The sequence below is a fragment of the Prionailurus viverrinus genome, chromosome X, assembly GCF_022837055.1.
Source record: "Prionailurus viverrinus isolate Anna chromosome X, UM_Priviv_1.0, whole genome shotgun sequence".
Classification (NCBI taxonomy): Eukaryota; Metazoa; Chordata; class Mammalia; order Carnivora; family Felidae; genus Prionailurus; species Prionailurus viverrinus.
This window is the reverse complement of record NC_062579.1, coordinates 118263076-118286228: the sequence shown is the minus strand read 5'-3', so window position 1 is coordinate 118286228 and position 23153 is coordinate 118263076. Positions and strand designations below refer to the sequence as shown.

Genomic DNA, 23153 nt, shown 5'->3' with positions numbered 1-23153 from the left:
CTATTCTTAAGTTTTTGAAGAATCTCCATACTATTTTTTTATTTTTTTTTCAATATATGAAATTTATTGTCAAATTGGTTTCCATACAACACCCAGTGCTCATCCCAAAAGGTGCCTTCCTCAATACCCATCACCCACTCTCCCCTCCCTCCCACTCCCCATCAACCCTCAGTTTGTTCTCAGTTTTTAAGAGTCTCTTATGCTTTGGCTCTCTCCCACTCTAACCTCTTTTTTTTTTTCTTCCCCTCCCCCATGGGTTTCTGTTAAGTTTCTCAGGATCCACATAAGAGTGAAAACATATGGTATCTGTCTTTCTCTGTATGGCTTATTTCACTTAGCATCACACTCTCCAGTTCCATCCACGTTGCTACAAAGGGCCATATTTCGTTCTTTCTCATTGCCCTGTAGTACTCCACTGTGTATATAAACCACAATTTCTTTATCCATTCATCAGTTGAATTTAGGCTCTTTCCATAATTTGGCTATTGTTGAGAGTGCTGCTATGAACATTGGGGTACAAGTGCCCCTATGCATCAGTACTCCTGTATCCCTTGGGTAAATTCCTAGCAGTGCTATTGCTGGGTCATAGGGTAGGTCTATTTTTAATTTTCTGAGGAACCTCCACACTGTTTTCCAGAGTGGCTGCACCAATTTGCATTCCCACCAACAGTGCAAGAGGGTTCCCGTTTCTCCACATCCTCTCCAGCATCTATAGTCCATACTATTTTTTATAGTAGCTTTCACCAGTTTGCATTCCCACCAATAGTACACAATGGTTCCCCTTTCTCCACATCCTTGCCAACACTTGTTGTTTCTTGTGTTGTTGATTTTAGCCATCCTGTCATGAAGTAATAACTCATTGTGGTTTTAATTTGCATTTACCTGATGATGAGTGATTTTGAGTACTCTGTACAAACACTGTTGGCCATTTGTGTGTCTTCTTTAGAGAAGTGTCTCTTCGGGTCCTCTGACCATTTTAAATTGTATTATTTGTTTTTTGGGTGTTGAGTTGTGTAAGTTCTTTATATTTTTTTTTGTATTTACGCCTTATTAGATACAGCATTTACAAATATCTTATTTCATTCAGTAGGTTGCCTTTTTGTTTTGTTTCCTTCACTGTGCAAAAGTTTGTTTGTTTGTTTGTTTTGGTGTAGTCCCCATAGTTTAAGTTTTCTTTCTTTCTTTCTTTCTTTCTTTCTTTCTTTCTTCCTTTCAACATTTCTTTAAGGAAAAAAGTGTGTGTGCCTCTCATAGCCTCTTCTAATCTATTATGGTCTTGGAAAACATAATATATTTTACATTGTATTCATAAAAAAAAATCAAGTATTTTTTATGGGGTGACTGGGTGGCTCAGTCGGTTAAGCATCTGATTTTGGCTTAGATCATGATCTCACAGTTTGTGAGTTTGAGCCCTGCGTTGGGATCTTTACTGACAGCTCAGAGCCTAGAGCTTGCTTCAGATTCTGTGTCTCCCTCTCTCTCTGCCCCTCCCCAGCTGTTGCTCTGTCTGTCTGTCTGTCTCTGTCAAAAGTAAATAATAAACATTAAAAAAAGTTTTAAAAAATTCAACTATTTTTTTTACAGATAATAAAACTAAGGTATAGTTCTAGGCAAAGTAATTAGGCAAGAAACAAAAATAAAAGATATCCAAATTAGAAAGGAAGATTTAAAACCATCATTATTTACATATGACATGAATTATTTACAAATGACATGATACTATATATAGAAAACCCTAAAGACTTCATCCACCAAAAAACTATTAACTAATAAATGAATTCAGTAAAGTTGCAGATGACAAAATCAATATACATAAATACATAAATCTGTTGTGTTTCTGTGCACTAATGACAAACTACCAGAAAAAGAAAATTAAGAAAAAAATATCATTTACAGTTGCATCAAAAATAATCAGATACCTAGTAATACATTTAACCAAGGAAATGAATGACTTGTACACTAAAAACTATAAGACACTGATGAAAGATATTGAAGATGACACAAATAATTGGAAAGATATTCTGCGTCCATGGTATAGAAGAATGTCCATATTACCCAAAGCAACCTACAGATTCAGTGCAATCTCTATTAAAATACCAAAAGCATTTCTCACAGAACTATTAGAAAAAATCCTAAAATTTGTGTGGAATCACCAAAGACCCCAAACAGGCAAAGCAATCTTGAGAATGAACATAGCTGGAGGTAGCATGCTTCCAGATTTCCAACTACACTACAAAGCTATAACAATCCAAACAGTATGATATTGGCATAAAAGCAGACATCTAGATTAATGCAATAGCATAGGAGAGCCTGGGAATAAACCCATACCTATATTGTCAATTAGTTTACAACAAAGGAACCAACATATACATTGGAAAAAAGTAGTCTCTTCAATCAGTGATGCTAGGAAAACTGGACAGCCATATGCAAAAGAATAAAATTTGACCACTGTCTTACACCATACACAAAAAAACAATTCAAAATGGATTAAAGACTTGAATGTAAGACCTTAAACTATAAAACTCCTAGAAGAAAACATAGATGGTAAACTCCTTGACATTAGTTTTGGCATTGAATCTTTGGATCTGATGCTAAAAGCAACGGCAACAAAAAGCAAAAATAGAGTAGTGGGACTACATCAAACTAAAAAGCTTCTGCAAAGCAAAGGAAATCAACAAAATGAAAAGACCACCCACTGAATGGGAGAAAATAATTGCAAATTATATATGTGTAAGGGGTTAATATCCAAAGTATATAAAGAATTCAATTCCATAGCAAAAGAAACAAACAATTAAAAAATGGGCAGAGGATCTTAATAGACACTTTCCAAAGAAGACATACAAATGGCTAACAGGCACATAAAAAAAAAATTTCAACGATATTAATTACCAGGGAAATACAAATTAAAGTTACCATGAAATATCGCCTCACACCTGTTTGAATGCCTATTATTAAAAAGACAAAAATTCCTTATACACTGTTAGTAGAAATTAAAACTGGCACAGCCACTATGGAAAACATTATGAAAGTTCCTCAAAAAGTTAAAAATAGATCTACCATATTATCCAGCTATTCTACTTCTGGATACTTATCTGATGAAAATTTAAATACTAATTCAGAAAGATACATGCACCCCTATGTTCACTGCAGTATTATTTAGATATAGAAACAACCTAAGTGTTGATAAATGAATGGATAGAAAAGATGTAGCATGCATATATATATATATATATACATACACACACACACACACACATACACATACATACACATACATCCACACACACATAATGAAATACTACTCAGCCATAAAAAAGGACATTGGCCATTTGTTTTTTTTTTTTCAACGTTTATTTTTTTTTTATTTTTGGGACAGAGAGAGACAGAGCATGAACGGGGGAGGGGCAGAGAGAGAGGGAGACACAGAATCGGAAACAGGCTCCAGGCTCTGAGCCATCAGCCCAGAGCCCGACGCGGGGCTCGAACTCCCGGACCGCGAGATCGTGACCTGGCTGAAGTCGGACGCTTAACCGACTGCGCCACCCAGGCGCCCCGACATTGGCCATTTGTGACAATGTGCATGGACCTTGAAGGTATTATGCTAAGTAAAATAAGTCAGAGAAAGACAAATACCATATTATTTCACTTATATGTAGAATCGAAAATAAAACAAATGAATAAACAAAAAATACTCATAGACAGGGAGAATAGATTAGTGATTATCAGAGGTCAAAGGAATTATGGAGTAGGAGAAAAGAGTGAAGGGGGTTAATTGTATGGTGATGGATGGTAACTAGACTTATTGTGATGATCACCTTGTAAGGTACACAAATATCAAATTACTATGTTGTATACCTGAAAGTAATATAATGTTACATATAAATTTTATCTCAGTTAAAAAATATATTTGCTGTACATTCCAGGTACCCCACACTAGGTGGACTAGCATAAATATGGGGCTAGCCTTCAAACCTACCACATTTTAAAAGTTATGAATCTTGCCCAAACAGCCTGCAAAAGAGGGTGTGAGTCAATTGTAGAGATTAGAGCTGACAAAGACTCTTGTAATTTCTGCTCCCCTAAATCACCTGTTTTTTATTCCCCTGGAGAGCTTATCTGTAATCAGTGCTAATGGGGGATGGGGTCACTGAGGACTCCAGTATCTAGGTCCCCAAGGGTTGTCAAAGACAAATGGAAAGGCTATTAACATAAGAAGAGAACACTCCAGCTCTCAGATCTGTGAAAGCCTGTCCCTAAGTCATGGTAGCCCACTCCCTAAGTTCATGTAGCTAGTCACATGGGAGCTCATTTCTACCAGTCCGGTGTCTCTCAAGATGAAAAGTGTGTACAACAATAAGCGCTTGTTCTCCAAAATTCTCAGTTATCTGGAATCAAGAAAATAGAAAAATTAGGGATTTTTTTCTCCTAGCAAAAGTTCCTGTCCTCAAAGCCTCACTATTCTTAGGAAGACTTTCATTAGAAAGGACTTTTGTACATTATAGCCTATAATTAGATAAGGGGGTAGAGTTGGCTTTTGTTCATAGCATTCATCTCATGAGCTTGTCTCTAAATGGAATTGTGACAAACTTCCACCATAAAACATTTCAGTGTCAGTAAAAAAAAAAAAAAAAATCAGACCTAAGCCAGAGGAAAGTGAATGAAGTATAGGGAGGATGATTAAAACCATGTCAAAGGGAGGGGAGACATAGTCAAAGGAAGTCAGGATATTTAGTCTAGAAAGGAACAAGAAAAGCAAATTTAGGGGTACCGTGATCACATTCTTTCAATTTCTGATCTCAAATTTCAATCTCAAAGGATTAAGAAGCAAATTTTTTTGGGTGAGTCCAAAGGGTGGTGCTAAAACCAATGTTTATTGTGTGCTAGGGTGGAGCAACTAGAGTTGAGGAACGTACTCTGGTTTTTGCTCAAAGGAGAAAATTCACAATTTCTTGTGAATCTATTTGAAGTCAAACTAGAAAATACAATTTGTTATGAACAACATATTCAATATAAAGACAGTGCTCACTTGCTGACTGGCTTCTATTTACTCTTTCAGATCAAAACAAGCAGAAATGACATAAGAACTGGTTGATAAGTTCCCCACTAGTGGGAATACCACTGAGGGCTAAGGTCATGTATGTTAATGTAAAGACAGGAGCTTTCAAGCACTTCCAGTATCACAGTAAATTTGCAAAAGGAAAGAATTCTGTTCATGTTTGGTTTCAAAGGATAACATTGGAAGGAAATTGGATACCCAAAGCAAATAAAGAAAGCACCAAGGAGCATCTGAACACAATTGTTAAATAAAGTGGGAGTGGGGAGGCCTTGTTATCTCTTCATTAATTCATGTCTCACATTTGTCTCTACCAGGAAGACTATGAAAAGGAGCTAGATTATGAATTGTAGCCCTTATCAGTTCTAGTCTAATTCACTCATCTTTTCATTAAGTTAAATGAAAGAAGAGCAAACTTCTAACCATTCTTTCACACAGAGAATCTGGAGTAGTGAGTGAACACTCCCTTCTATGTCTGGGACCCAGGACCTTAGACTTCTGGGCAACTTTTGTCTATTCTCTTTGTCTTTTTCCCATTTAATCCTTTCTTGCTTTTTCTTTCAATCTTCTTCTAATTATCTCTCTCTCTTCTTTCTTTCCTCCCCCCTTCTTTACACTTCCTCCCCTTTATTTTGTACCACTTCCCTTAATTCTCTTATCCTCCAGATTCTTTCCAAATGGGACGATATAGAGGAAGAAGGGATTTGGCATCCTGTGTGCTAAACCAGACTTCCCAACTCCCTTTCCCTGCAGCAAAGCCAGGGAAATTTCTGAAGCTTGGGTGAGCCCTAATTCATTGGGAAAGCAGCATCTCCCCACTGTTTCCCTTTTAGCAATCAAGGGGTGCCTTTTAAGTGAAAGTGAATAATTAAAAGAGAGCAGGAGCACCACATTTGCATAAAATCTCCTACATTCCTCAGGCAGCTTAGTTCTTGCTACCATTGGGCATCTTTAGTCAGACATTTTTTTGCTTGGATTTACAGTCATAGTTCCTAGTTAAAACAAAAAGGAAATTTGGAATTTAGATTGTCCCATACCCTCATTGCACAAGAGAGCAGCTAAAATGAAAACAGTCTTGTTTAAAGCATTCAGCAAGTCAGGGGCAGAGATCCAGAACCCAAGACTCTTTGTTATAGCCCTTTCTCTTTCCACCTATAGTGACTCCACTGTCCCCTTGGTGGTCTCTTGCAATTTAACTTTACCACCAGTATCTTTCTCCTTTTTTTCCTGTAGTCTGAGTAACCAGTTTTTAGTCTGCATAACTATCTTACCGTTTTATGTTAGTTTAGAAAGTTCTGTATCTAACTATGTTCTACCTAGATAGAATATTGGATTCAAATGTAATTGTGGTCTCTTCCATTAATTAGTTAAGTTTATTTTAGTACTTGAGGGTAGGACAATGATTCTCTAGCCAATAAACCTGGGAGTGTATCTGAAGGGACAAGTCTTCAGGAGGTGTGTTCTGGGTCCTGAAGTGTTGTCTCTTCTCCTTCAAGCATAGAAATGGCAATGAGGTAAGCCTGTGCTCCAAACTATTTAAAACACAGCTCTGGTTTCAAAAGCATGTTATTTGCTGATTAAGCTTGGGAGTAAGGTGTGTGTTTGGTGAATTGACTATAGTGCTGATTATTAAATGATACTCATAGTTTCTTCTGAAAACATAATGTTTGTGGTTTTGCACAGTGACCTTGAATATACTCAGTTCATGAGTAGAGGAACAGTGTATTAAGCCGAAAAGATGGTTCTGAAAAGTAGCAAGTCAACAATATCTAAAGTACATCTGGGCCAGAACCCAGGACTGGATGAATATAGTGACTATGCTACAGATGAAGCAGGTAGATATGTTCCCTACCTGTCCATAAGAGAAAAGAAATAGTGTCATAGATTATAGTAGTCAGCCTCATTATATATTTATATATAAATATGTATATAAATATGTATATGTATATAAATATACATCAAGTCTTCTGTGGGCTTTATTGGTATTGGCTGGGCTACTGGTGTACTCTACTGGGGTTTGGTATGCTGATCTAAACTGGGATTATTTGAATTTAATATAATGATGGGGTCTTTGCTAGGCTGGCATAGGCTTCCCTGTGTTCTATTCGAGGAATTTTGGAGTGTGTGGGCTAGTCTGGGCTGCAATGGGGTAAGCAGGGCTGACTGAAGCAGGAAAAGAGAAGCCTAGTAATGAAATAACTTCACTTCTCTGGGTATCATTTTCCAACTTGGTAAATACGTGATGAGATTTATCCATCCATACTAAAAATGTTCAGTGAGTACCATGTGAATAACAGGGTCCTTTTCAATGTACTAAGAATACAGAGATAAGAAAACAGAGACACTGCCATACAGGAGCTTTTGGGTAAGATGGGCGAGGCACACAAGTAAACAGACAATTACAGTAAAGAAAAATAAATGCAAAGACCATTTATCAGGTGATATCAGTCATTTTCAACTCTCAGTCATTTAACCCAACTAAAGTTCATTTCTCATTCATGCAAAGTCTGTTGTGGATCCAGGCAACTTTCCAGGGCAGTTGTCCTTCATGTGTTGGCTCATCACCAGACTGTTTCAATCTTATGGTAGCTCTAGAATAACATGTTTCCATGGTCTCACACTGGACATTAATTGTTCCAGCCAGAGAGTGACACATATAACTTCCCCCCACAACCAAAATCAGTCACGTGGCCTCTCCCTACATTAAGTGGGCAGGGGAGTGGGAAGGCAATCATTCCATGTTTATGGAAGTATGGAAGTATTAGAGTTGGATATTAGAACATTGGTAACCTACCACAGGTATGGGTAATCCCAATGTGAAAGTCTGGCACATAATAATGTCAGTGATCTCTCAGGGCTCTTAAACTTTGGGGATTCTGTTGTTCTTTTTTTTTTTTTTAAATTAATGTTTATTTATTTTTGACAGAGAGACAGAGCATGAGTGGGGGAGGGGTGGAGAGAGAGGGACACACAGAATCTGAAACAGGGTCCAGGCTCCAAGGTATCAGCACAGAGCCCGACACGGGGCTCGAACTCACAGACTGTGAGATCATGACCTGAGCCGAAGTTGGACGCTCAAGCAACTGGGCCACTCAGGCGCCCCAGGGATTCTGTTGTAGTTTTTAGTGATATCTAAAGGGATAAACTATTACCTGTACCTAACATGTTCTCTGAAGAAATATTACAGGCTTTCTTATCACTGTCAAGTATACTTTCTCAGAAGTAGCAAGTTAGCTGTCATTTGGAGTACTGTGTTGGACTCTCTCTGAGATGAGGGAGCTGACATTCATGACACTCTGCTTTCCCACTTTCTCTGGCCTAGATGCAGTAACTGAAGTGAAGACTGACATCTATGTAACCAGTTTTGGCCCTGTGTCGGACACTGACATGGTAAGTATAGTTCCTGCAAAGGTAAAAGTGAAAGATGATACAAAAGATCAAAGAAAAGAAATTAGGGTTTGTAGCTATGTTCTAAGGAGTAGTCTTGTCTTATGTATTCCCTATGCTCACTATCCTGCATTTGGTCAAATTCATCTTTTCCCCTGCTCTCCCCACCTATTCACATATAAAGCATATCCCCTCATCATGAATATCCTTCCGTTCTTTCCATAACACACCTATCAAAATTCAGCTTGTCTCACTAACCTCAATTAAATTTTCCTTGATGTCTCCCTTCACATTTTCCAGCACTACACACATATTAGTAGAGATAGGTCATGTGAGGAGAGCACTGCGGTGGGGACTCTCAGTCAAGCAGTCTGTAGTATCATCCAAGAAGTCTGCTCCTTGCAAACAGGCCCTATTCTCTGGGGACATGGACTGAACATGGTGATGCAAAATGTTTGGAGGAAGAGTGAAAACCACTTCTGAAAACTGATCCTTCTACAGATGTGAGCAGGGGAGAGCTTTAGAGCAGATTCAAGGAATAAGTCAGGGCATAGCGGAGCTAGTAAAGGGAGACTCATGAGCTCTCTTCAAGGACTTCTTCCATTATCCCTTGCTGCCAAAGCAAAGAATGTAGTTAGTGGAGAGTTGAGGCAGGAGACCCCATCAGGACCATCTGATCAATATCTACTAAGTGTCAGATATTTGATTGAATAATTATCATGTAAGGAAATAAATAAGCTATTATCTGCCCAGTATGCCTGGCAGTTATTAGATGCTCAATGAATTTTTGTTGAATGAGTGACTTTGTATGGCAAATAAAAATCTTAAAGTCAGAAAAAAATGTCCTAACAATATGAAATGCCCCCAAAATATAAAATGTCCAAAAATATGAAATGTCAATGTTTGCTACTTGGATTCTTTTCTATGTATCTTCCATGGGACTACTACTTAAGCAGGAGACAATCTTCTTTAGGCCTGTTGGGTAGATACAAACAGTTGTACAAGGACATGATAGAGTTTGTCTTGATAGAATGATTGAGTAGATTTGAGTAGAGAAATAAAAATATACAGGTGTTGTTTTAGAATGATTTAGCAGTCTGTATAGCATTCTAGCAGTCTGTATAGGATGAACTATAAAGGGAAAAGACTGGAGGCTGAGGGTTGGTTTAGTTATATTGATTTTACCTGGCACTTCCTTCAATTAGGCAAGGTCTACAAGTCAGTTGGAGAAGCGGGCTCATTTTCAGCAGAGGAAGTTATGAGTTGCTTGTGAGGCAAGGCCTGAACTTTATCTTTCAAGTGTGGGAAAAAAGAGGATACAGAGAAATGGCAGGCTCCTTTTGTACTCCTTAAGGGCAAGTACCAAGTCTTCATGGCTTCCCTGGCACTTAATAGAGTACTTGACACATAGGGAGAGTTCAGTAAGGGGCATGTTTGATGTATGAGGAGTGGAGGAGATGGGTCTCTCAAAGGGGCATCAGGAAAGCCTGTATGTCTAGATTGTTCCATCACAACCTATTGACTACTAATGCCCACAGCTTCAGATCCAAGCATGCATTAAAACTATTGTCAGTTGGTCATTCAACAAGTACTCCTTAAAAGGCCAACTCTGCATTAAGGAGCTCTAGGGACCCCTATATTCAGAGAACTTATAGGCCATTGGAGGTAACTAGATTCACCAGGGTATGAGCTCTCTCTTTGTATTTCTGGGAACTAGTGATGGATTAGGATTTTTATAAGAAAGTGACTGAAGCTACTCTTTGAACACATACACACTCTCACTCATGTGCCAGTATCTACAAATTCATTCAGACAAATGTACATGCACACAAGAAAATACATACAGAATAAAAATAGTCCAATCCTATCCCAGGTACTTCATGAACACATGTGTGTAAACAGATATCTAAATCCAGAGATACTACAGAAACACACATATGCAACAGCTACCCAAACCAGATACTCTCCCTGCTCCTACTGCACCCAAGCAGGCAGACATGGGTATGCAGAGGCTGGAGACATTTTAAGCAATCCAGATTTTCTATCTCTTGAAGTTTAATATTCCACTTGCTTGTTTGTTTTTCTCCCTCATGATTAAACAGAAGCAACAGAGCAGCTTTCTTGATAGGGAAGGCAGCAGAATTAGATCAAATACATTTCAGGTTATTTTTAGCTACACTTCCATCTTGTTACAAGGCAGAAATGGATATTATCTGGCTGGGAAATACATTTATGGTGTTTTTAACAATTTCTTCTTCCTGTACTAATTAGTATACTGTGGCAATTGACCCTGGGTCAGGGATGACTTTGAATGAAGCATCACAGACCTGTCTGGCTTTAGTAACTAGCTGAAGCAATAACCCAGGCTCCCCTGAGACCACAGACTGCTTGGGTAAGTAGATGAAAATTAGAGCTGGCTGGATTCTTGACTCACTTCCAGCCAAATGGAATTTTGGTCCAGAATACTTTCCTAAAGAAATAGAAACACATTTTTTGTTCATAAAGAGGAAAAATTATGGTGCCACTTTGAGTATTGAAACAGCATCACCCATAACCCTTTGCAGCTATTGTTCTCCTTGCTCAAACACTGTTCCCCACAGACATAGATTCTGAGTTTTACAAAAAGCTCCATGAAAGGCCATATCTCTTTTGTTAATCTCAGTACCACCAATACCTAATCAATGTTTGACACTTGGTAGACTCTCAACCATTTGTTAAATGCAAGAATAAATGACATGAAACAAATTAAATTTGAGGGGGAAATTATGACTGTTTTCCTCCACTTGACTGAGTTTGTCAAGGTAGAGAACATATCAGGTACATTTCTGTATCTCTAGCATCTAGCATAGGACCTGACACAGGTCTTTTGTAAGTGTTTATTGAGATGATATGAAACATTAGTAGCAAGCCCTGCAAACAAAGAGTAAAAGTAGCTTTTTTCGGGAGACACTATCCAGTAGCAAGACTAGTGAGTCAATAATTGATGACTCTAAGCTTTGGGCTGCTAATTTTGGTGGCTTTTCCATGTATGAACTTAAGGAGCTATGACAATAGGGAATCAGGCAGAAATGAAAACAAACAGCAGTAGATGTTTCTAAGGGAAAACTCAGAGAAAGAAAATTTATTAAAGAGTACAGGATGTAAATTGAAAACTGATTACAGTGGGAATTTTACAGGCATCACAAATGAAAGGCTTTGTTAACATTTGTAACAAATAAAGGTTGATGGTTAAAAAAATACATGCTGCTTCTCAGCAGTAATACCAATCCTATACCCGTGGTCTCCCGGGAGAGAAAGAGAAAAAGGGATACAATCCCAACTTGAATTAACTAAGGCAATGTGCCCTTTCATGACTTTCTACTTTAGAAGAGTTTATACCATTTTCTCAATTGGTGTATGGGAAGATGGTGTAGTGGCAATGAGGGGAAGGCTGCAAAAGATTTAGTGAAAATACAGTTTAATTGCCACTTCTCTTTCAAATTGGGTATGTCCATTTCTTACCAGCGAGCAATGGCTCTTGGAAAGTATAAATTTTCCCTGGTCTCCCAAGATCCTTTGAATTAGAATGCAAAGAGAGTTGGATACTGGCTTAAAAATGGAATGCTATGCATATGGCCAGTGATTGGAAAAGAAAGTAGAAAGGTCACTATTGATATTTTCTAAGAGAGTAGATCTTAGGTGTTCTCAGCACACACACACACACACACACACACACACACACACACACACATGACTATGTGAAGTGATGTGATAATTTGTGGTAATAACTTCACAATGTATACATGTATTAAACTATCACATTACACACTTTACAATCACATCGTACAACCTGAAGATGTACAATTTTTAGTTGACACTCATACCTCAATAAAGCTTGAAAAAAAAAAGAACTATACCAGCTGAGAAAAACTCTGGAATCTCTCCTGGTCCAAATCACTTTCTGACAAAATTTCCATTCTAACTCCCATCCTAAGTCTCCAGGTTTTGACATGTCATAGGTTCAGGGTCTTGAATTATGTATTTAATAAATATCTATCTGAATGTGCTGATAAAGATAGTGAGAAAATAAGGAGGACAAAGAGTAATAATGTTAGTAGAGTCAGAATGAGAACAACTAGGAAACAAAATGCCAGTTTTAAGTATTGTCAACTTCACTCTCTTCCCAGGAATACTTTCATTGTTTAGATACTTGCTAGGTAACAACTGCCAGCTGCCATTTGTCAACAGAGAAACTTCCTAGGGTATACAGTGGACAACAAGGTAATGATGCAAGTAGTAATATAGTAAAAGAACTAATCATATAGCCTATTGAAAAAAATTAGAGGCTTGGGAAATAAGAATTCATAAAAGATATTATAATCATAATTCTTGATAACATAAGGCATATATTTTGGTCTGACAGCTGCTTTTGAAAATCATGCAAAGTTACCGGAGTATCCAAAGACCACACAGTAAAAAAAAAGGTTGTATTGATTAAAAAGAAAGTAGAGCAGGAACCTCTTTCCTGGTGGCAGTGGGCTTGAAATTACCTGTTTCCCCCATAGCACTGGAAAAAGTGGCTATGTTCACTTCAAGCCCTCACTTACTGGCGGTCTGAGGCACAGAATTAAGGGGAGACTCTGTCTGTTTTGAAAGCCTCTTGGGCTGTCCGTTTCCTCCTCTTCCATTGGATAACATATTCCCAGATGCAATATAGAAAGGAGTCCAAGTCTGTGGGGTTTTGCTTAGGAGTCCAAACCAATAATCTCCTGGGCTACTTTTATGTAAAATAGGCTAATCAGACTATCTCAAGACCTAAATGCAACTGAAAAGGGCAGGTGGATTATCATTCTTCAAAATTCAGAATGATAATAAGGCAAACAGCAAAGGGAAGACCAGATGGCCAAAATAAGGGAGGAGTGGCCTGTGAGGCAGTGACAATACCTTCACTGTAATGGTGTTGTCATCTACCTTGGGTTCAGACCCTGCTAAAGTTAAATCACCCTTGCAGGCCCTTTGTGGGGACCTGCTTTGATACACTGAACAGTGTTACAGAGTTGAAGACATTCAGGGTCTAACACCAAAGCAAAAATTCTTCCCCAAGAGGTACATGTCATCTCTGCCAAGTGTAGTACTTTTCTCAGGAGGCAGATTTGGGCTTATTATCTGGAATATTTTCTTTAAATGCCTCACAAAACAATGAAATTTATTTGTCAATTTGGAGGCCATCATTCTTGAAGAGTATGCAAGGGTTCAATTTACAAGGAAGGAATTGATTGCATTTGTAGAATGGTCAGGTCAAAATTGATTGCTTTTGGCCAAAGGTCATGGGATACTTATGGAGCAAATAATCACTATGTGATTTTCCCCAATAGTACTGACTGTACAAAAAAATATATATTAAAAATTGGAGGGGCGCCTGGGTGGCTCAGTCGGTTAAACGGCCGACTTCAGCTCAGGTCATGATCTCGCGGTCCGTGAGTTCGAGCCCCGTGTCGGGCTCTGTGCTGACAGCGCAGAGCCTGGAGCCTGTTTCGGATTCTGTGTCTCCCTCTCTCTGACCCTCCCCTGTTCATGCTCTGTCTCTCCGTGTCTCAAAAATAAATTAAAAAAAAAAACATTTAAAAAAAAAAAAAATTGGAGACCCATCACCTAGCTTTTTAAAAATCTTAAACATTTTAGCATATTTTTTCTTTTTGTTTGTTTAGTTTTTTTTTTAATTTTATTTTTTATCTTTTAAAATTTACATCCAAATTAGTTAGCATATAGTGCAACAATGATTTTAGGAGTAGATTCACTAAGCATATTTTTTCTCATAATAAAAAATCTTTAGAGATACAGATAAAGTTCCCTATGTACCTTATCCTGATCCCATTTCTCTCTCTCTCCCCCTCCTTAGAGATAATTACAATAATGAATTTTTTGGTCACTTCCAAACATACTCTAGACTTATACCTAGACTTATTATATAACATACAATAGCAAATATTACAATAAATAACATATAGTGGTTTTCATACTATAAATATATTTCAAACTATAAAATGCAGCAGTTTGTATATTATTTTACAACTTATTTTTTCAAGCATGTATTGGATGGTTCCCAAGTCTTCTATTCTTTTTGATGCATTTAACTCTAATTCATTTATTGTAACTGTTATAGACTTTACAATGTATGCATATTTTTATTCATACATTTGTCCAATTATATTGCCACTGTGCATTTAGGCTCTTTCCAAATTTTTGCTATTAAAAACACCAATACAACAAACATTCTTATATGTGTCTTATTGAGAATATGTTTGAGTTTGTTTCTGTAGGGTATCAACTTATAGATAAATTTTTTTATTTGTAGGGGTTTTACATTTTTAACTTTTTTCAGATAGGGCCACATTACTCTCTTGATGGGTTTTACCAATTTATAAGTCCACTGGTAGCATATGAAAGGTCCATTTCTCTGCACTTTTGCTAATACTTTCTGTTACACATTTTTTGCCATTCTGTTAGGTATGAAATCATGTCTGATATTATTTGCACTTTACTGATTATCTTTGAGGGTAATCATCCTTTGCCACCACCTCTATTACCACCACAGCAAAAGTAGAAACTCTATGCTGATCCTATTTCTTCATGTTGACACTTCTGAATTGAAGTGTCCTGTGTGTGTCCTGTGTGTGAATTGATGTGTGTGTGTGTGTGTGTGTGTGTGTGTGTGTGAGAGAGAGAGAGAGAGAGAGAGAGAGAGAGAGAGGTGTTTCTTAGATCACTAGTCTAACTCCAAGAAACACTGATAATTTATTTTGATTCCTAATTTAGGAAGACAGAACTCATAATATGAGAATTTCTGCAAGATTTTATAGAAAGGCCAAACAAATGATAGTGAACAGTAATAAATATGATGATAGATAGATATATAGATCTATTCTGCATTTTATTACTAGTTTTCTAAGGTATGTATGTGTGTGTTATAAATGTATTTCAAATCTTGCAACTTCTCTTTTGTCACCTATTAAGATGATTGCATGATTTTTCTCTTTAATCTCTTAATGCAGTTAGTTCCATTGATAAGATTTTCTAAATATTAGGTCATCTTTACATTTCTTGAAAGAATTAAACTTGATAATGATTTTTAAATACATCTATTGGTTTGTTTATTATTTTATTCATGATTCTTTGTATCTGTGTTCATAGGAGTTCCCAAATTACACCACTTCTCCTTACCTTAATTGATAGTACTTTGGTTCAGGCCCCCATTGCCTCTAGCATACCCAGCTGCAAAAAGCCCCTAACTGATTCCCCTGCCTCTATTCTTGTCATACTATAATCTATTCTCAACAAGATGGTAGTAATGATATATATAAAACACACACACACACACACACACACACACACACACACACACACAATACTTTAATGGAGCCTTATGTATCCATCACCCACTTCAAAAATTAACAGTTTTTGGTAAATCTTATTTCATCTGTATTCCTACCCCTCCCCACAACTGTTCCTCTATTTTGTCTCTTTTTATTTATTAAACTTATCAGAAGTTTTCTATATTGTTATTTTCAAAGTAGCCTGTTTTGAGTTTTGTTCATCGTGTGTATTATTTCTTTTTTGTTTTCTGTTTTACTGATTTTTGCATTTGTCTGCATCATTTTTTTCTTTCATCCTTCCTTCCTTCTCTCCCTCTCATCCATCCATACTTTCTTCTTTTTTTCTTATTAGAAGTTCATCGGATCCCCACCATCTATGGCCCAGACAGAAGAGCACACACACATCGTGAGCAGTGAGAGGAAGTAGAAGCAGCAGGGTGATTCCAGGGAGTCCATGGATGGTTGGAGGTGCAAGGAGAGTGGGAAATGGGCAGAGACCAGAGATGCTCCTGCCACTACTGCACCCGCCATCTTCCCCACAAATGTCAATTATCTTTTTTTTCACTTTACTTGGAGTATTCTGTGGTCCTTCTAGTTTCTTTAGGTGGATTAGTTTAGTCTTTTACTTTTTTTAAGGCTGTCTTTAAGGCTTCTTTACAGCTATCAATTTCCTTCCAAGTACCACTTGAGTGTACTAGTACAAGATTTCTTATTCTGTAAGTATTTTTTTATTGTTGTTTAGTCTTAAGTATTTTCTTTTTTTTAGTCTTAAGTATTTTCTAATATCCTTTATGTTTTTTTCTTTGCTTCTTGAAATTTTTATAGTGAGGTTTTCAATTTTCAAATGTAAAACTTTGTTATTAATTTCTAATTTATTGCCTCATATTGAAAAAAGATGGTGTGGAGGTTATGAAATATTTCTGTGTCTTGAGATTTGCTTTATGACTTAGCATATGATCACTTATTTTTGGTAAAAAAAATTATGTTTTACTAAGTGTTAGATAGATAAAGGATATCTATCTATATATCTATATCTATATTAGCCCATCTTGTCAATTGGGTTGTTTACATATTTTAATCATGCAAATTTTTGGTCTGATTGTTCTTCCATTTTTTGAGAATCTAAGGTTTGTTACTTTCTCTTCATAATTCAATTTTTACCTTATGTATTTTGAGTCCACATTTCTTACACATAAAAATTTAGAGTTATTATTTTTCCACTGAAGATACTTTATTTTTTAATGTAATGAGATATTTTATCCCAAAGAAAAAATGTTTATCTTACAGTCCACTCTGTCTGCACTTTATAGTTTTACCACTTTATTTTGATAGGATTTGCCCATATATATTTCTATTACTTTACTTTTAACCTGTGTTTTTATGTTTATTTAGGTGTACCCTTTGTGTGTGTGTGTGTGTGTGTGTGTGTGTGTGTGTGTGTATAGTATGTGGCTATACTGTTTATTTAACCTTAGAGTATATTGTTTCTACTATCTTATGTATTCTTTTCCCCATGTTTTTTCATGCTTTATTTTTTCTTGTTTTCTATAGAATGAAGCATTTTCTATTTTCCTAATTGTTTTTTGCTACTATTTTGTAAGTTTTACATTTTGTTTCTAGTACATTCTTTAGTGGTTACTTTAAATGTTTACATGCATACGTGACCTAAAGTTTAATATCTTCACTCTCCTCCCAAATAATGCAATAATGCATTAACCAACATATTCCTACTCCCTCCTTCCATTAGGTTTACTTTAGTTATTTATTTTACCTAGTTTTTATAGTACTTATTATTATTTGTAGAGAGCCATTATTTGTTTACCCATAAATTTATTAATACTTGTGCTCACTATTCCTTCTTTCATCTTGCTGCAGTTTAAAAATTTTTTTAACATTTATTCCTTTTTTTGAGAGTGACAGGGACAGAGCATGAGCAGGGAATGGGCAGAGAGAGAGGGAGACACAGAATCAGAAGCAGGCTCCAGGCTCCAAGCTGTCAGCACAGAGCCTGATGTGGGGCTTGAACTCACAGGCGGCGAGATCATGACTTCACCTGAAGTTGGACACTTAACCGACTGAGCCACCCAAGCACCCCTTTCTTGCTGCTGGTTTAATTTTCAGCTACATAAAAAACTCATTTTAGTAGTTCTTTTCATGAGGATTCATTCAATCTTTTATTTGTAAAAAAATATTTATACTTTCGGAAGCTCTTTGGTAGAAAGGGGTGCAAGATGGTGGAGTAGGAGGACCCAAGGCTCACTCCTTCCCATGTTTACAACTAGATATCATTTGCATCCAAGCCAATAAACTAGAGAGTGATCCAAAGACTGGCAGAACAAACTCCACTAAATGTAGACAAGAAGTGCATCAGAAAAATTAGATGGGCAGAACCAGTGTGGTAGGGAGATGTCTGTAGAAGGGAGGGAACTGTGATCATGGAGAGGGGAAAGCACCAGGGAGCCCACACAGGGAAAGTGAATCCCCATAATGTCTGGTCTTAAAAACCAGGGGAGTGAATTCCATGAGTTTATATAACAGTGGGACTTAGAGCCTGGAGCCTTAAAAGTCAACTGACTCAGCACTGGGCAAGCAGGGAGGGCAAGTGAGAGCCAGGTCACTACCCTTAAAGAAACAACAGATAGAGGAAAGGCAACATAGATGTGACACCTTGCACAATTGGAAGGAGATCTGTTCATACTGATTTTGGAGTATATTGTATATTGGGGGACTTCTCTGGGAACAAAGGAGCTGGCAGGCACCTTATTCCTACCCCACTCTGCAACATAAACTTAGAGCCACTTGTGAGAAGTGGCACTGCACAGACACTTGTGACTTAACCTAGAAGTGTGCCCTACCCACGAGTTCTCCAGAGGACTGGCCCACTTCAAGCCCACTAGCCTCTGACCTGGATTTAGCACAAATTTTGTTAGTACCACACATGCCATGTGCAGCCACTGCCTCCCTGTGCTGCATCCATGAAGCCACCATGCTTGGGGGTTCTTGCCTAGAGCTACTGGCTCAGTGCAAATTTTCTTTTTTTTTTTTCTTTTCTTTTTTTTTTTTAGAATATAACATTTTATTTTTTTTAAGTTTTTTTTAACGTTTATTTATTTTTGAGACAGAGAGAGACAGAGCATGAACAGGGGAGGGGCAGAGAGAGAGGGAGACACAGAATCCGAAACAGGCTCCAGGCTCTGAGCTGTCAGCACAGAGCCCGACGCGGGGCTTGAACTCACGGACCATGAGATCATGACCTGAGCCGAAGTCAGACGCTTAACCAACTGAGCCACCCAGGTGCCCCAGTGCAAATGTTCTTAATGCCATGTGCACACCCTGCCCAGCTGCCATGTGCACAGATACCTTGTGCTCCTGGCCACCACTGATGCTGCATGCCACACCCCTGGATGTTTCTGTGCTTTGGGGGCTCAGTCTAGGACTAGTAGCTTGGTGTAAATTTTGCTAATACCACCACCCTACCTCCAAGCTCTCCTACAGTCATGTCTCCTCAAAGCTGGCCTGCCTTGGTCTCATGAACACCACAGAGTGCAAGCAAAGCCCACAACAGGCAGAGAGTCAGTGACGAAGTCTGGGTTGAAAGGGAAACCTACTCAGACACAATAGCAGGATGCAAGCAACACACATAGGAGTTCTGGTGAACAGGGGACACTGCACTGCAGAGCACTACAGAACTTCTTCATAAAGCCACCACTTTCAAAAGCAGAGGATGTTGCTGACTTTCTTAATACACAGAAACAGACACACAGAGGTAGACAAAATGAGGAGACAGAGGAAATTGTCCCAAATGAAAGAACACAACAAAATCACAGCAAGACATCTAAGAGAAAAACTAAAATAAATAATATGCTGGATAGAGAATTTAAAGCAATGATCATAAAGATACTCATTGGACTTGAGGAAAGAGTGGAGGATATCAGTGAGACAATTCACAAAGATAAAAAATAACATATCAGAGATGAAGAACTCTAGACATGCAATTAAAAATACAATAGATGGAATACACAGTAGGCTACAGGAAGCAGAGGATCATATCAGTGACCTGGAGGATAGAGTAATGTAAATCATCAAGCTGAACAGATAAGAGACAAATACTGCGTAATGAGAATAGACTTAAGGAACTCAGTGACTCCATCAACCATAACAACACTCACATTTTAGGGATCCCAGAAGAGATAGAAAAGAGGGCAGGAAATGTATTTGAAGAAATAACAGCTGAAAACTTCCCAAATCTGGAGAGGGAAATAGAGATCCAGATTCAGGATGCAAAGAGATCCCCCAACAAATTCAACTCAAGGAAGTCCATACCAAGACACACAGCAATAAAATGACAAAAAAAAGTGATAAAGAATTTTAAAAGTTGTAAGAGAAAAGAAGATGATTACATACAAAGGAAACCCAGTAAGGTGATCAGCTGATTTTTCAGCAGAAACTTTGCAGGCTAGAAGGGAATGGCAGGATATATTCGAAATGCTGAAAGGGAAAAATCTGCAGCCAAGAATATTCTATGCAACAAGGCTATCATTCAGAATAGAAGAAAAGATGAAGAGTTTCTCAGATAAACAAAATCTAAAGGAACTCATGACAGCTAAACCACCCCTACAAGAAATACTAAAGGGGACCCTTTGAAGGGAAAGAAAAGACCATAAGTAGGAGTAAGGAAAGTAGAAAACAAAAAGGCAGTAAAAATAAGTATACCCGTAAAAATCAGTCCAGGAATTAATAAAATAAAAGGATGTAAAATATGATACCAACTATTTGAAACAAGGAGGGGGAAGAGTAAAGAATGAGTTCAAAATTAAGTGAACTCATTCACTTAAGAACTAAATTTAACTAAGAACTAAATTTTCTTAATTTAGACTGCTATTTGCAAATGTTATATATAAAAATATAAGTGAAGTAAATGCTCCTATCTCCAATCAAAGACATAGGGTGTCAGAATGGATTAAAAAAAAAAAGACCCCATCCATATGCTGCTTACAAACACTCATTTCAGACCTAAAGACACATGCAGATTGGAAGTGAGGGGATGGAGAAACATTTGTCATGCAACTGGATGTCAAAAGAAAGCCAGAGTAGCAATATTTATTGCTAAAGAAAGTCTATAAACAGACACAAAGAAGGACAGTATAAAATAATAAAGTGGACAATCCAACACGAAGAACAATTGTAAATATTTATGTATCCAACATGTGAGCACCCAAATACATAAAACAGTTAATGATAAACATAAAGGAACTAATTGATAGTAATACAATAATGGTAGGGGACTTTAACCACACACTTACAGCAATGGACAGATCATGTAAGCAGAAAATCAACAAGGAAACAGTGGCTTTCAGTGATACACTGAACTAGGTGGATTTAACAGATATGTTCAGAACAGTCCATCATAAAACATCAGAATACACATTCTTTTCAAGTGTACGTGTACCATTCTCCAGAATAGATCACATATTAGGCCATAAAACAAGTCACAACAATTCAAAAAGAAGTAATACCATGCATCTTTTCTGACCACAATGCTATGAAACTGGAAATCAACAAGAAAAAATCTGGAAAGAGCATAAATTTATGGAGATTAAATAACATGCTACTAGACAATGAATGGGTCAACAAAGAAATCAAAGAAGAAATCAAAAAGTACATAGAAACAAATGAAAATAAAAACACAATGGTCCAACTTCCTTGGGATGCAGCAAAAACAGTCCTATGAGGGAAGTTAATAGCAATACAGGCTTACCTCAAGAAGCAAGAGATATCTCAACCTAACCTTACACCTAAAGGAGCTAGATAAAGAACAAGAAACAATTCTAAAACCAGCAGAAAGAAGGAAAGAATAAAAATTAGAGCATAGATAAGTGATATAGAAATTAAAATGCAATTAAATAGATCAATGAAACCAGGAGCTGGTTATTTGAAAAGATCAACAAAATTAATAAACCTCTAGCCAGACTCATCAAAAGAGAAATATTGAGAAAGAGAGAGAAAGAGAGAGAAGTACTCAAAATCAGAAATAAAAGAGGAGAAATAGCAACCAACACCACAGAAATACAAACAATTGTAAAAGAATATTATGAAAAATTATATGTCGTTAAATTGGACAATCTAGAAGAAATGGATAAATTCCTAGAAGCATAAAATCTAAAACTGAACTAGGAAGAAATAGAAAATTTTAACAGACTGATTATCATCAAGGAAATTGAATCAGTAATCAAAAAATTCCAAACAAAGGCCAGGACCAGATGGCTTCCCAGGGAAATTCTACCAAACTTTTAAAGAAGAGTTAAAATCTATTCCTCTCAATCCCCAAAAATAGAAGGGAAACTTCCAAATCTGTTCCATGAGGCTAATGTCACCCTGATCCCAAAACTAGATAAAGATACCACAAAAAAGGAAAACTACAGGCCAATATCTCTCATGAACATGGATAAAAAAAATCCTAAACAAAATACTAGCAAACAGAATCCAACAATACATTAAAAAATAATTTATTACCATCAAGTGGAATTTATTCCCAGAAGGCAGGTGATTCAGTATTTGTAAATCAGTTAATGTGATACATCATATTAAAAAAGAAATTTGTACATTAATGTGATACATCATAGTAATAGAAGAAATTTGTCATCAATGTGATATATCATGTTAATAAAAGAAAGGGTAAAAACTACATGATTATTTCAAAAGACACAAAAAGCATTTCACAAAGTACAACATCCATTCATGATAAAAGCCCTCAACAAAGTAGGTTGAGAGGGACTATACCTCAGTAAAATAAAGGCCACGTATGAAAAACCCACGGTCAATATCATATTCAATGGGAAAAAACTGAGAGCATTTCCCTTAAAGTCAAGAACAAGACAAAGATGTCCACCCTCACCACTTTTATTTAACATAGTACTGGAAGTCCTAGCCACAGCAATTAGACAACAAAAAGAAATAAAAAAGTATCAAATCGGTAAGGAAGAAGTAAAATTTTCAGTATTTGCATATGACATGATACTATGTGTAGAAAACCCTAAAGACTCCACCAAAAAACTATTAGAACTTATTAATGATTTCAGTAAAGCCACAGGATACAAAAATCAATGTGCAGGAACCTGTTGCATTTGTATATACTAATAATGAAACAGTAAGAAAACAATCCCATTGGGATACCTGTGTGGTTCAGTTGGTTAAGTGTCCAACTCTTGGTGTTGGCTTGGATCGTGATCTCACAGTTCATGAGTTCGAGCCCTGTGTTGGGCTCTGCATGGACAGAGCAGGGCCTGCTTGCGATCCTGTCTCTCCCTCTCTCTACCCCACCCCCACTTGTGCTCATTTGCTCTCTCTCTAAAAATAAATAA

General features: G+C 37.1%; 1 protein-coding gene across 1 annotated transcript in view; it reads left to right on the top strand.

The window, feature by feature from the left end:
- The window catches only part of GABRA3 (gamma-aminobutyric acid type A receptor subunit alpha3), a 349260-nt gene that overhangs the window by 217545 nt on the left and 108562 nt on the right, over positions 1-23153 (top strand). The window contains exon 4 of the mRNA XM_047843032.1: positions 8376-8443. Within this exon, the coding sequence (XP_047698988.1) occupies positions 8376-8443 (68 nt within the window). The remainder of the gene's footprint in view (positions 1-8375; positions 8444-23153) is intronic.